The sequence below is a fragment of the Thermobia domestica genome, chromosome 5, assembly GCF_964235325.1.
Source record: "Thermobia domestica chromosome 5, izTheDome1.hap1.1, whole genome shotgun sequence".
Classification (NCBI taxonomy): Eukaryota; Metazoa; Arthropoda; class Insecta; order Zygentoma; family Lepismatidae; genus Thermobia; species Thermobia domestica.
Window position 1 is genome coordinate 184,415,963 of NC_137458.1, and position 16,457 is coordinate 184,432,419.

The 16,457-nt window shown below is 36.6% G+C and overlaps 1 protein-coding gene across 2 annotated transcripts in view; it reads right to left on the reverse strand.

The window, feature by feature from the left end:
* LOC145686316 (uncharacterized) overlaps positions 1-16,457 on the reverse strand; it is a 245,840-nt gene that overhangs the window by 56,571 nt on the left and 172,812 nt on the right. For both annotated transcript variants that reach the window (XM_081759515.1, XM_081759514.1), the window contains one exon: positions 15,012-15,146. In XM_081759515.1, coding sequence (XP_081615641.1) covers positions 15,012-15,146 — 135 coding nt within the window. The remainder of the gene's footprint in view (positions 1-15,011; positions 15,147-16,457) is intronic.

The window sequence follows — 16,457 nt, forward strand, 5'->3', positions numbered from 1 at the left end:
GAGAGAGAGAGAGAGAGAGAGAGAGAGAGAGAGAGAGAGAGACGCAATCTAGATAGATCTACTCTGACGCAATTATTGTCTTCCAAGAAAAATGTTGAACTACGAAAAACTGGCGTGTCTTGTCGCTAGCGGACAGTTTTCTCCACATAAACCTATGAGTACGGAAACCACACCATTTTGTTCTTCATGTCCTTGCGTGTTTCTATGTCTTTTTGTTTTTTAATTTAAATTTGCATTCTCTGGACTATTGCTTCTACATAATACTTTAGTATTCTATCATGACCGAAATCAAGTGTTTCGTCATTATTACAACATTGGAATCATGGAAGTGTGCAATTTGCTAAATACACCTCACATAGACTCGTTTCTCCAGTTACTTAACAGTGAGGTCTTAGAATAGTGGCTTAATCGTCAGTTTCACAACTTTGGGGTTCCATTTTCACTGAGTAAGTTGAGGAATTTTTTACTATTTGCAATATTAATACTTTCGATGTATAATAACATGAAAAATATTCAATTTCTTTCGGTCTTCGAGTTGAGACAACTTTCTTCACAGGTGAATTACCAACAACACGTCTACAAAATGACGTCAGCCGTATCAACCTTGATTTTTACCGTCTCGGAACGTAACGTGTTTATCAAACAATTTATGAATATATAAGCCACATCATTAGTATGGGTCAAAAATATGACTGATCAAAAACAAACGTTATTGTTTCCTAGCAACTGTGGAACAGCTCCTCATTTTCTAACTTTTTCGTTTACTACCACTACTGCTAGAAATGATAATAATATTTAAAGCAATTTGCCATTTCCAATACGTTCCATATATCAGTACAACTAAAATTTGTAAATTAGAATTTTTTAACTTTATTCTTATGTATATTTTCTTGCTGTTACTATGTATCGTGCTAAACACAACAAATCTTACGTATTTTATTATGAGCATGACTATAACCTTACTATCATCAGCGTTGTACCACAATGGGAGATCCTTATCGCAAACCAATCTTTCTCCATTCTTCTCTATTCTCAGCTTTTGTTTTTGTTAAGGAATCAGGATTTTCGAACTTCGTATCATCCAGTAGTTGACACCTTCTTCCCTTTTTTCTCCTTCCGGAAACTAATCCTACCAATATATTTCTTATAAGGCAATTCATCCATAGATAGTGTCCTAACCAATTTCCTTTTTCTATCAACTTCAGTATCCTCCCTTCTTCATTCAGCCTATATTAAATTATTTATTTCGTATCTTCTCTTTCCAGCTGCTTTTTTCATCCTTCTCCATATCTACCATTTCGAACCTTACTATAGTGAATATAATTATTATTGTAGTAACAACATGTGTGAAAATATTACTGTAATGTGAGTATGACTGTCCAACTCTACATTATGACACTGGATGGAAGACTCAGAACCCGTTCTTATAGCCACTTTTCCAGAGTGGCATTTATAAAATATGTAATAGTGTGATAACGTTTGTGTGAATATTCACCTTTTATTTCATTAATGATAATAATCCCATTAACGATAGCAAAATTATACGTTTAGTGCGGGGTGTGTTTTCCCTATTAGTTCTTACCCTGCCCTGACACAAGCTCTTTCAAAATGGGACAGCCTGGCTCATATATAATACAATACTTACAACTTACGAACGAGTGAATTTTATTTTTCCATTTGTTAACATATAACCACCCCAGACTTGTAACATTTCGACTCTATAAGATTGCTTACTAGAATGGTTTAATAATATACACATACTTTCATCTCTTTGAGTTCTTGCATTTCCTTCACCTCTCTACAAGAGAGTGGGTAAAAAGTTGAAAATCTCACCGTAAAAGACCTGAAATTCTTTTTTTGGCAGCCATTCTTTCCGAAAAGACAGTAGCTGGTAATTACTGGCTGAATGTCGGGTATATCCTTAACGGTTGTCTCAAACTTTTCATTCACACGTTACGCCACAGCAGAGATCTACTGCTTCTTCTTTGTGGAAATTTCGTACTCCTTTTCATTAGGAAATTACCAAATGTTTTAAAAACTTCATATCGGACGATTACTTCTGAAAACGCGAAAAGGATATGGAAATTCTTCATAAAGCTGGGAGCACAACTCTTCGTTTTACAGAAAACGATGGACATCTATATTCGTGATAGTAAAGAAAATAAAGTTACCTTCATTGCAGTGAGTGTATTTTATCTAAAATATATTTTCTTAATTTGTCAGTATTGTACGATTAATTGGTTATCAAACATATTTCCAGTAAAAATTTATTTTATCAAATATAAAATTAGTCTGGTGTACAAATTTCTAATTACATGCTTATTTGCATTTATTTCAGTCTTATTTCACACTAATCTAAATGTCACTAATTATTCTAAAGATTTTAAACCGAGAAGTCGTGTAAGTATTTGCTTTGGAACTTAAAAAAATAAAATAAAAAAATAAAAACATCAATTTTAACACGAAAGCATTGAATCTGAAATTTACATATGTAACAAATATTACACTTCTAATTATTTCACCATATTTTCATGCTTAAAAAATAAATACAAAGAGTATCTCAGATCGAGTTTCCAAAACCTCGATCTTCAAGTTTCACAAGTTCTTTACGAAGACTGAGTGCCTCAACACGCTCGGCTGCCATCCGCATTGCTACATTTTTCTTTTTAGTATTACAAGAGTTTAAATTCCCATCCGAGGATGGGCGGGCCTTGGAAGGAAATACCTTCTCTGTGACCGGAGATGTTCTTAAGTTTATAGGGCGTTTAATGTGTAGAAAAGTTCGCATCTGTATGATATAATGAGCTGAAACAGGAAAACGCATAGGAGTGTACATATTGCAGCTAGTGTCCATATAAAGAACGGAGGGGAAAATGCAATTCCATGTGTACACATCTGTGGGACTGGAATTAGTCTCTGAAACGCTTTCTAGGTTTTTGTGAACAGAAGTGTACCAGCAAGATAGAGCAACATGCTACACGTCTAAAGCGAGTATGGCTGAGGTGCAATTATCTTTCCATCATAGTGATTTCCAAAGGATTATGGTAAACAAGGTTACCTGACTTGCCCCTGACTTTTTTTTCTGTGGTGTCACCTTAAACATAATGTGTACACGAACAAACCACGTACCATCCACAAGTTACGTGAGAACACCCGCCGTGAAATCCAGGCAGTCACGCCCAATACTCTGACAGCAACATTCACGAACACGCAGCACTGTGTTGAACTATGTATTGGTAGGTATTTTCCAGGTTCTCTTGTAATGTACCTTCATTTTTCAACCATAAAGATATGTCATGAACAAATTTGATATAACTTTTATTAAGATTTTTATAAAACTTCTACTGGAGTCCCTTACGAGCTGGACACACTGTATAATCACACTAGACGTATTGTAAGGATAGTCATGAGAATCTTCTCATAGAGTTTATAAAATTAAAATGACTACTACTGACAATGATTACATGTACCCGTTTGGTATGACCTTATATGTATACATATATGTAATTTAAAAATAATGTCCTTAGTAGAAGTACGTAACTAACAGATATAAATAAGATGTTAAATTAAAAATGCGTAACTTTAATTCATCATTTGTTTCTCAGTCTTATAAAATTTTATTTTTATTAATTATCAGTTTTGTTTGAAAAGAGTAGCTATTCATAATAACTGATTAATTTTCCCAACGCATTTAATTTCATCCATTAAATTATACATTGATACAACATGATAATTAAATTATACATTAAAACAACAATTCGCATTGCACAGTAGTGAAAGCTGTTATTTTTAATTTCAATTTTAATCAATTAATTCTGAAAGTAATTTTAATTTTAATCTATTTTTCTGCCATTTTTAATTAATTATTTTTTTCATAAACTTAATTTTTAATTTTAATGCATTAAGTTTTTTTTATTAATTTTTCCAATTTTGGATTCATGGCACATTAAGTGATATAGATGCATAGGCTCTGAAAGGTATTAAAAGTTAAGTGTTCACAAAATTAATCCAGGGCAAGGTATCTTACCCAAAATAACCAACCAACCAAATTTGATAAAACCTGTGATAATAAGTTCTAAATACGTGCAAAGTACGTTTGACCATTGACTAAGAATAATAAAGATTATAGTACCTTAACTGTTCTGAATGTACAATTTGAGTGTATTTAACATCAGGTGTCACCAGGGCCAACACGCCCTTCTAAAAATAACAGGACCCAGATTTAGTGCAATATTTAAATATAAAGAATTATATCATTGTGTACCAATAATAAGACTAGGTGACTGGAATGCAAATAATAAATCTTATTGTTTCTTAAGTGATGTATAAATCCACGAATGTATTTAAAAATTAAATGTCACACGGCCCAAGGTACATCCACGGTCGGCTCTACCGTACTTCCAACACGTGCATTTACACGAGGTGGTAAAACCTGGCATAAAGTAATCAAATTGCAAACTATGAGAAATATGTTAAATATTCCTTGTTGAGACCATACTTCATGATAATGTTAGTAAAATTAGTTTATCTTTACATCTATTTGCATGTTATGTTCGTAAGTCATGTTAACTTCGCATTAGTTGAGGTTCCGTATTCTCAAGTACGTAGTATAAGCAATAACTCTATTTTCGTACAGTAACGAACACCTGTTTCATTTACACTCACTAAAAAAAAAAAAGACAAGTTGCAAGGCCATAGACATTTTTGTTGCGATTACAATATCAGGTCAATCCAACAACGTGTTTGGTTATACAAGCATAATACATGTTACATATTAGTGAGTTGCAGCACGCCCTCGGACACGGATATATACGTGGTGTGACTTGGAAGTGAATCGCAGAGTTTGCAACCTGTGTAACAAGTGTGTTATTGTAAAAAATGTTTTTGTTTTACATATAGATTTGAAATATGCAATAACCTGGCGTAGCGCCATTTGAAAAAGATATAATCTTATACTGGGTTGGCAACACTATTAATCTGGCAGTGTATGTCAAATGATGTCCCCAGGGCTCCCAGTGATATTTTGCTTGTAGTTGCAAGATTGAAAAAAAAAAAAAAAAAATGTTGCAAGATAGGTGCATATCGCATTTATAAAAAGTTGCAAACTGTAAAAAATGGCAAGAACAATGAAAGTAATATGTCCATAATATGTAGACCTGTCAAATCCCATACAGATTTTACTGTTTCATACTTGTCTTCTTAAAATATGTAGTTATCAGTGCTGACTGTTTACTGGTAATCATCTGTATTTTTTTCTGTGGCTGCTTGTTGATTTCTTTCATCTTCCCTAACTTTCGCCACACTTTCAATCATCGCTTGTGCCAATTGTACTTCTGCCATGTCTTGCTCTAACGCTGCTGAAAGCCGTTTGTTAGCCTCCGAGAGAAGCTAGTCAGATGTTTCCCGTTTGAACAGCTCAACTTCCTTTGATTCCGCTAACTTCTCTTCCAAGTCAGTCATTGATGCTTTGGACTTAGCTGCTTCCTTGGTATTTTTTTTTTTCTGTTTCTAGTCGCTCGTGCTCCTGCTTTTTCTTTAGTTCCTCTTCTTCCTTTTGTTTCTTCATCCTTTCTTGGTAATTTAGGTAACTGCGATAAGTCATCTGAGTCATTCTGATGATGAGTTCTTGATTTATATGAAACGCTTTTGGGTTGCTTCCATACTTCTCCATTCGTCGTATATAACAAGTCTTGCATTCAACATTCACTCTGACATGCTACTTCGTTCTTCAGACAGGACTCTCCTTGAGAAAGAATACCCACGCTCCATACACGTCAGAATTTCCATAGGACAGTGTCAAGATGGACTTCACTATGTTCATGACAGTAGGATACTTTGGTGAGCCACTATAGTTTTTCAGTGAGAAAATGTTATTCCACAAATGGTCGAGTCTCTCATTCTGTACTGTTTGTAACTTCAACAGCTTCCACTCATCTAGAAGAATATCATCTTTGGAACTTTACATAGGATAGATGAACGAGCAATATCCGTAATGTCACTGTAATTGGTCACTTTCCGATATTCCATAGGGTGCATACGACACTGCCCAGGATGTTCTTTTCGAATATTTTTCATTTTTCGATCAAATGTTTCCCAACTGCCTTGTAATGCTTCTGAACACTTGAAACGAACTCTGTTGACTGTTTATTAGGAAGCGTGCTGACCACTGAGAAAAGTTTCTTACCAAACTTCACTTCCCTCCATGGCAAAAGATTTTCAGCACGAAAGATTTCGTCCTTTAATGTGTCGAGGCGTTGAGACTCTGGCTTGGAAACCCTACCAACTTTCTTCAGAAGAACGGTGTGAAGCTCCTTGTACAGCATGTGTACAAGAGGTTCGTCCTTTCGGAACATAGTTAAGAATGATGTGAAGAAAGATGCACTTTCACATACAAACACTACTTCTGCTTTCACAATGGCTTGTTTCTTCAGCATATTAAAAATCAATACGTAGTTTGAGGCGTTCATCAGAATGTTTTGCTTTTTCGGAATAAACTGCAGGAAATAATATTCAATGGCTTGAAACTGTTCTGTAAAATGTTCCATAGAGGGCAACACTGTCAACCAGCGTGAAGGGACATGCTTGATGAAACGATGCTTTGGTGTTTCTACCTATTCCTGAATTCTTTCAAAAACTTCCCACCCTGATGGCCATCCATGGAAAAAAAATTGTAAATCATGGTGACATGATTACAGACATCAGCATCAAATATTTGCAACCCTTTTCTTGAACCCATTATGAACGGTATGAATATTGCAACCTCCAATATCCAGCAACTGAAAGCTACGCACATTTTGCACAAACTCAGATTCTGATGTGATTCTGAACACTTTCTTGTTGACATTTGGTCCATCACTTTCCAACATAAGAAGATTATAGGGTGACAAACTGTATAAATCCAGCACTTCACATATGTACTTATGGATGTCCTCCCTTTTGCGTGTTCAACGAAAAATGAGTGCAAGTGGCGTACCATAACCTTTTGCAAAGTAGAACTCCAATAACGAATTGCAAACTGTAGTTCTTTGTTATTTTGAAAATTTGTCATCATAGAGAAGTGTAAACGGAGTGTTCTTCAAATCTTCACAAATCTGCTTGTGAAAAAAAAAAAAAAAAAGGGCCCTAAAAGCAACAGTCAACACATATGACAGTTTAAAATGGCTCAGACAAAATTTTTGGGAAAACTGTTTGGATCTGGAAGCATGGATCGTATAACATCAGCTATATTATCGCACGATGCCGCAGGTAAGTTTTGAGTAACAACATGTAAAGCCCAAACAATTTCTGCTCTGCTTGATTCGTGTTATTGCTTCAGTGAAAGGTGGCTGGTTTGGAGACGGCAAGGACACTGGACTTACCGAACTCGCAGTATCAATTAAATCAGTACTCATGGAACTTTAACTTCCTAAGCAAATGATAGTTGCGCAGATTTTGAAGTGCAGCTCACTCAGTTTCTCCTTTGCATTAGTACCACGTTTTGGTGTTGACACATGCTGTAACACAGCTTGAAATCCTTTACTTCCAATGTTTATTGCTGCACTATAAACGCGACGGAACTCCACTCTTCTTTGATAACCAAGATGATTGGGTCCTAAAGCATCAGTTGGCTGAAACCATCATCGGAAGTGCGATACTTCGACTTTCCACTATTTTACTACAGGGAGAATATTCGCTTGTACATTATTTTCTACATAGTCTCCTCCCAGTTCAATGTACTTATGCCACCGGATAAGACGTGCTTCGATACTACGTAAGAGAAATTCTCCGTCTCATATAGCCTTGCTGCTGAAAGGGACGTTAAACTCGAAATAAAAAAAAAAAAAAAAGAGTGGTTAACACTGTAGCTAATCGAGCACCACCGACTAGACGCCTTCATCAGACTTGAACTCCTGCCTTCCAAAGTGCTTCTTTAATGGACCAAAGTTGTGAAAATCTGGAGTATGGCTGATGTGGAAGGCACTTAAAGCGTAGGTCGTTGATGGTTTTCAGTTGCACGAGCAGAATGAGGACGGCTGTTATCATGCTAAAGTAAAATACATGCACTCAGCAATGCCCTTCGCTTTGTACGTATTGCTGGCTTCAAATGGTTCTTGAGAAGATCGGTATAGGTGGCATTAGTCACTGTAATACGTAGGGGTATATATTGTTCCACAATAGGACCATTCTTATCCCAGAATAAAGCAATGTGGCTTTTTCTGCAGAGGGCTTTGGTTTCAGCTAGAAAGAATGTCGCCATTCTTTGCATGCACGTTTCGTCTCCGGTTGAAAAAGTTCCAAGTCAGAAGGGCCCGGACAAAAGGGTGAGGACAGGAAGGTCCGAGTCAGAACGGCCCTGGGACAAAAGGGCCAGAGTAGAAATGGTCCCATGGCCAGAAAGCATGAAATCAAAGCAGGAGTGGAAATCAGGATGCACAAGGGGACAGTGTCCCCTTAGTAAGTTGAAGTTTATGTCCAACAGAAGGAAGAATATCAGTGGTTATTAGTAAGAAAAAGGAAACTTGAATGGTGACCTTAATTTTGTTTGGATGTTGTTTGTTCTGCAACAATCGATATCGCTTAAGTCTGTTCTCCATGAAAGTTTGCTTTCACGCGCGTGTGTCTGAGCTTGTATTCTCGAGACATAGCCCAATCAGATCCCATCTATTAATGACTGTTACCTTAGTTTTAAAATTTCATTTCTGCCCCTGGATCAGACATATTGGAATGAAAAATATTCTGTTGAAAACATTTGTTTAATGTTGCTGTAAGAACATATATCTGAATCTGTATACAGGGTTAGTGAAAAGTATTGTGACAACAATAACAACATGCGTGGACGGAGGAAAATCAAATGTTGCAATTGGTATTATTGCAAAAATTGCATTGGTTTGGAGTGTGCTCACCGTGGAAGCTATCTTGAATTCCGCTATTTTTTTTTTTTTTTTTTTTGTTTGTTTGTTTGTTTTGTTTTGTTTGAACGGAAAGGCTATGATTTTACACTTTAATTTAGGCTTGAATATTCTCACAAATGAGAACGTGAACTCATTTCTGACATCGCCATCTGTTTATGAGACAGGGTGTGCTATGTTTGACATATGTATCCAATAGAAAAGAAGTATCATAACAAGATAGTAACAAAGAGGCGCGTGGACAAAGCAAAAGCAAATGTTGCAGGTTGATATTGGTGTTAAAACTGCGTTAAATGATTGTGTGTACATCGTGGAACCATCTTGAATTCCGCATATTGTATACCATACAATAGTTTTGAATAGGAGGTATTTGTGTCACACAAATTTAAGCTAGAATCCTTCTACAAACGATAATCTGAACTGTTCTTTGACCACCCGCCATTCGTTTACGAGATAGCGTGTGCAATCTTTGACATTTGTTTCTAATAGAAGAAAGTATTGGGACAGGGAAGTAATAAAAAGGGCGTTCATTGTGTTCTTAACGTTTCTGTTCGTTTGCTTGCGTTTGTAAAACATTGTGGAGTAACTTATCATATAAGTTAATATTAAGTAAGTTATTACACATTTTAATAGTAGGTATATTTGTTGTTAATTGTTACTTTACTACTATAAAGCAATAGAATGCTTTTAACGTGTAGTTTCGAATATTCAGTACAGCTCAACGACTTCGTTCAAATAGTAACAGGTGGAAACAATGTTTTGTCTGATCAGTGTATTGTATCGTGGCAAGGATATAATGGTAGAACAGCTCGAATATATATATATATATATATATATATATATATATATATATATATATATATATATATATATATATATATATATATATATATATATATATATATATATATATATATATATATATATATATATATATATATATATATATATATATATATATATATATATATATATATATATATATATAAATTAAGAAATATAAGGTACTTGAATTTCCTTAAGCTTTCGAATAGAAGCCCAAAAATTGGTGGGAATATAGGTTGTTTATCAACGAATTTAAATTAAACTTGCATGGATATGATGGTTGAATAATAGTTTACAAGTAAATACAGAGATAAGTGCCTAGAACTTCCAGCCTACTGTAAAATACGGAGGAGAAAGTGTAATAGTTTGTGTTATATGTGTTCATCAAACGTTGGAGAGTTAGTGAGAGTTAGTGCGTTAGTGAGTGTGTTGATAAGATTATGATAAAAAAAAGAAATGTATCTTAACGTTCTTAGAACACATCTTCGTCAAAATACGAAAAATTGGGAATAACGACTTCTAATTTTTATCAAGATCCCGAACAATGTGAATGCTGTAAGGAAATGATTGTTTTAAAACTACCCAAAAGTGCGCGATACTCCACCCTAAGTACCGACTTTAACACCAGTGGGAATTTTTGGAATGAATTGCAACGTAAGGTCAATATGTACGAGTTACGATGAAAGAAGATTTCAGAAGAGCATTACGTATAGCGTGGAACAATATTTCTCCACACTATACCAGGAAAATTGTAACAACCATAACGAAATGCTTAAAGGAGTTATTAATCGTTGTGGGTTTGCTATTCAATACTAAATGTATTAACTTGGAGGGATAAAATAACTTTTGAGGACATTTTATAGTAGTTTGCTTCATGATATCTGAATACTTATGTGATGAACAATGTCCACATCTCCATTCAATGCAGTTTTTGCAACAACACACACTAGCAACATTTCTTTTCCTTCCCCCACATTATTCCTGGATTGTCCTGATACTTTTGTGTACTACATACAAATGTCAAACACAGTACACCTACCTTGTAAAAGACTGGTGATAGGTAAAATAAATTCAGATTTTCGTTTGTGGGAAGATTCAAGCCTAAATTGATGTGCCAAACATTCTCTTTTCCGTTTAAAAATATCTTGTGATATCCAATGTGACGGAATCCAAGATTGCTGCCATTATGTCCACACCCTAACTCAATGCAAGTTTTCGCATTCACACAAACCTGCAATTTTTTACTTTCCTCCGTTTACGTGTCTCGCTGCGTGTTCGGATACTTTGGTCTACTAGATACAAATGTCAAACATAGCACCCTATCTCGCAAACGAAGATAGAATTTTAAAAAAGAATCCTATTTTCATTTGTGGGAACATTTTAGCCTAAATTTATGTGTCAAACCTACCGCTTTCCATTCAAAAAATACTGTGTAATATCAAATCTCGCGGAATCCCAAGTATCTGCCATGACGTCCATACCCCATTCAATGTAGTTTTCTCATCAATACCCATATGCAACATTTACTTTTCCTCCGTCCACGCGTATCGTTATTGATGGTCTGTCTCAATATTTTTTACTAACGCTATATTTTTTCCACATGTATGTTCTTTCGACACAAATAAATCAGGTACAGTCTACAGTATATTTTTAATCTAATAAGCATTTTTATACGTCTGAGGTTTTTCAGGATTTTTTGACGTGCCGTCCTTCTGACTCGGGCCTTTCTGTCCTCGCTTTTCTGAATGACACCGGTTGAAAATGGTGAATTCAACGTTCAACGTTCATCTCCGCTTACAATGTAAGCTAGAAAATCCTCTTCATAATACTTACTACTCTTGACATACGTCAACTCGACGATCTTTCAGTTTCTGCGTCAGCTGTCGAAGAACCCATCTGGCGAACATTCTTCTGTAACGGAGTTCGTCATGCACAATGGGAGGTACAGAACCAAAGCTCATATTCGGCAAGGAAGCCACTTCAGCCAGGGTGACACGCCGGTTTTCGGTGAATAAGCCGATCTGCTGCAACTGTGGTCTCCTCTGTCACACTGCTGGGAGCAGTCCACCAAACACACAGGAGGACCTTCTTTTGGTGCAGTGCTGGTTTCGGATGTTTTGGAACCGGCTCATGGGATGCTAACCAATTATGACGGCGCCGTGGAGCTTCGTACAGGACCCACTTCTCATCACATGTGAACACCCTGTCCAGAAATGGCCCCTTCCTCAGACGAGATAGCAAAGAAACACACGTGTCTGCTCGCGTTGTCTTCTGGCCCGGAGTCAAATCACGTAGGATCCAACGACACAACTTTTAGTGTTTTGCAAGTTGGAGGTGCTGCCGAATGGTTTGCCCATTCACTCTGAATTGTAGTCCCAGTTCCTCACATGTCTGGCCACTGTTCGCCTCAACTGCTGCCTGAAGATCTTCATTTTGTACATGTGTTGGTCTTCCGGCAAGTGGTGCGTCTTCGAGTGTTTCGTCATCGTCCTTAAACTTGGGGCCTCCACTCAGCATTATAAGAGCGTGTATACTGTACGAGTTCAAACTGGGGTCAAACGCCGCTCTAAGAGGGCAGAAGATATGCCAGGCCTTTGTGAGGATGTAGTGACTACGCGGACAGTGTAGCGATGGTTTAATATGTTTACTCTGTTTTTACACAAGTTCACGCTGTAACTGAACTGCCACAACCAAGTAGTATGTTGGATATACCCACATAAACAACCGACCTTTGCCTTATCTCCATTCGCATTCAACTCACAGTGTGAGGGCCAATTGAACACAGACCTTCAAAAAAGCGACAGAACTTTCTTGGTTACCTTTTTTATACATAGTTGTTGACATTACATGCACCTTCTACATCGTTATATGTACGATACTTATTAGTTTGAAGAAAAAAAGAGTCTTAGTCTCTCAATATTTAAGATTTTGAATTTTCCGACCTCTGCGGGTATTCTCTGATTTTCTTCTTGCTTTTTAACATACTAGTTGCTTGAATAGAGATTACCTTGACCAAGGTACGTAGCAATAACTATTCTTCCAGGCCAGTTCGCAATTTTAATGTTGGTAGGAGTAACCGATAAAAATGAAATGAAATCTTTGAGTTTTACGTCTTATAGTTATGCCGGGTAGGCTAAAGGACACAGTCATGAGAAATGAATGAAATGATGAAATGAAGAAGGTGGGAGAAAACCCACGCAGACGATGTTTGTCCACCACAAAGTTCACTTGGCGCGAGCTGCGATCGAACCAGGGACCCCATGCATCAAACTTGAACTCTCTACCACTGAGCCAACGCGGCCCGGTAGGAGTAACCGAGTTCGACGCTTATTCAGCGTTCTTTTTCCAAGGACTAGTAGTACCGGTAATATCGCATGGCACAAAAATTATGCTTCGAACACTCAACAACAGGTTATATGGAAGAACAAATGAAGAAGTTGAGGACGAATAGTTCGGGTTTAGGAAAGGTAAGGGCACAAGGAATGCAACTGGCTCATTAAAGGTAATCGGTGAAAGCTTTATAGAAAAAACAAAAGAGGTGTAAGTTGTAATTATTGATCCAGAAAAGTTTTCTAATCGCATGAACTGGGAATTATTGTTGGGAGTTCTAAGAAGGTTGTACTGGATTGGAAAGATCGAATATCCATAAGAAACAACTTATATATGAACCAACAGTTGTTAGAATAGGGAGGAAATTAAGAGAATTAAAACTGGAAACTCGACAATATTAGTTAATGTCCATCTAGATGAAATAGTGAGACAGAGGCTACATAATGAAATAAAACAGTATTTCGGTAGAATGATTAGGGGTATACGATTTGTAGATGATGTGATGCTCGCTGCGGAATCTGGAAAGAAAATCAGTAAGATGTTAGAAAATCTGACGAAAGGCTGTGAAGATTATGGGATGAAAATAAATGTTAGAAACACAACAGCCATTGTGACTGAAACAAAGCGGTCGGTGTCAAATGTAGAAGTAGGAAGGGAGAAAATAGAACAAGTGACTAGTTTGCCATACCTGAGTACTATTAGTAATAATATGAAATCCGAACGTGAAATAAAAACAAAAATGGGAATGGCGAAACAAGAATTTAGGAGGAAGTCTGTTTTGTGGGTCCTTGAATAAAGAACTGAGAAAATAACTCAGAGTACTTCGTGTGAGGTTTTGTAGTGTCTGAGAGAGAAACAAACTTTACGCAAAAGAAACGAAAAAAAGACTGGAAGCTTTCGAAATGTGGGTATAAAGAATAGAAATCCACGGTTATAGTGGTTAGGTTAAAAGAGGTGGTTATGATGAGAAATGCACGACAAAGCTCACTTGTCGCGAGCTGGGATCAAATTAGGGACTCCATGCACCAGAGATGAACGCTCTACCACTACGCCATCGCGGTGCAAAAGAATAGAGATAATTAGCTGAGCGAAGCGTAAATCAAATGAGAGGTTGTTAGAAATAGTGGGACAGAAAAGAACAATTTTCGGTTAAATTGAAGAGAGGAAGAGAAACTGATTGGGGCATTGGCTGAGAACGAATTTTATGAAGAGGGATATACTCGAGGGTATGGTGACAGGAATGAGATGGAGGAAGTGAAAAAGGCTCCAATTCTTGGATGGTATCAAGCAGAAAAATCGTACGTGAAGACGAAGAGGTTAGCAGAAATGGAGCATGGAAGTTTCTCACTTACAGCAAGGGACCTACCATTAATGGCAGAATACCAATGACGATGATGATGAACCTCATAGTAAGTACGGGGTTCATCATAAAAACCGTCTAAGTAATTTGTTAGGCTGGAAGAACATTTTTAATTCTCGTTTAGTTAGATAATATGGTCCCACCAAACTGATGTTCTATATAAATTGTTAAAAACAAGGACACTCTGTGCATGGATGGCATGCGTGTAACCCTGATTATGAACCCGCCAAACAAGTATAGGACACCTTGTGGTGTACACATCCAAATTCATCTCGAAAACCCCCTGAAAGCAGTACTATCAAACACCCTCATGGAAAGATCACCATTAAAAGTAATAAACATTTCTTCATTACACATAAGACTTATAAAAAGTGAAAACTCAATAAACCTCGATGGGTTAATAAAACAACAGAAAGAAGTGTACAAAAAATTAAAAAAATTACCTAAAATATAAAAAATACGAATGGAGTAATTATGCATCTCCTTTCCTTTTTCTTTCTTTTCTTTTTTTTATTATTATCACCCATTATTTTCACACGTTCCGAGCTTCTAGGATTCTGTTGCATGGAAATCATAAATTTTCATTATTATTATGGATTTAAACATACCTTTCTCTTCTGAACTTCACGGATTAATCGTTCCTCTGCTTCTCGAGTTGCTTCCAGTTCTTGTTGTTTCTTACGCATTTCTTCGAGCTTTCGTTGTCGTTCACTATCTCCCAAGCTTGAATTCCAGTTCAACTCCTGCAACAGTATAAATTTAAGTTTTTCACGAATAAAATGAATTTCAAATCTTGTAATATGAAAAGATGAATGACATCTAGAGGCCCCCAGAACCAATTGAGAAAAATGATCATATGAATACGTTTGTAGATAACTTTGTGTCAGTGATTTTATTCGGGTTTCTCCATTACAGTTCCACATTCTCAATGCACCAATTCTTTCGTAATTATTAACATTATTTAATCATCCGACTCAATTTGCCTAAAAGGCATAACCGTAGCATGTGAAGTTAGACTTATGGAAGATTCATAAATGCGGGCCTAAGTTCCCCCCTAGCTGTTACCCAACTAGGGGACACCCAGGGGTTCCTCCAGAAATGTATTAATAAACTACGCGTATCATTCCCCTACTTGGCAAGCACCTAGGTGATTGTCGAACTGAGATGTGGCAACGTCGCTTTCATATATAAACTAAGATGGTCAACGTGCAATTTCTTTTTGTTAATAATATATAATTAACAAACAATTTTAAAATTTTAGATTATCTTTTCTAGTTCAAGTAAACTTTCATAACGTATGCCAAAATTTATTTCATGTACCAACAATTATTTGTATTTCCAAGTTCATGTTAAAACTTTTAAGTGTTTAAGTAGTATTGACCCCACCCTATCGAACTCTTGATTATCCAATTTGGGACACCATGGACCTTAGCGTTAATGTGAATGAATCAGGGATGCTTTGGCCGGGATTGCGTCACCTATTGTAATTTTGCTTATGCTTATTCAGGGACCATGCACGCTGGTGCGAATGAGTCAGAGGTACCTTGACCCGGCTATGACGTCATTGAGTTGGGATTGTGGGATTAGAGGTTATGGTGGTTCTTTTATTGATATAAAATTACTAAAAACATATTCTTAATGATTTATTTACGTTATGAATTAGTACAGGTTTATATATGCTTTTCATTTTCGTTCCCTTTTATGGCATAAAATTTGGAATTTTTATCCCCTTTGATGAGATTTTATTACCCTATATCGTTATATATTTGGACTAACACGGGTGCAAATGAAATCTTTAGTTTTACGTCCCATGATTATGCCGGTTAGGCTAAAGGAGACGGTGATGATGAGAAATGAATGAATTGGTGGAATGAAGAAAGTGGGAGGAAACGGGAGTACTCCGAGAAAACCCATGAACACAGTGTTGTTCAGCACAAACTAACTTGGCCGGGAATCGAGCTAGGGAACCCATGCATCAGAGGTTAGCGCTTTATTATTGAGCCACCGCGCCTTTACTGGACCGAATGAATTAGAGGTATTTGGTCCGAACTAAT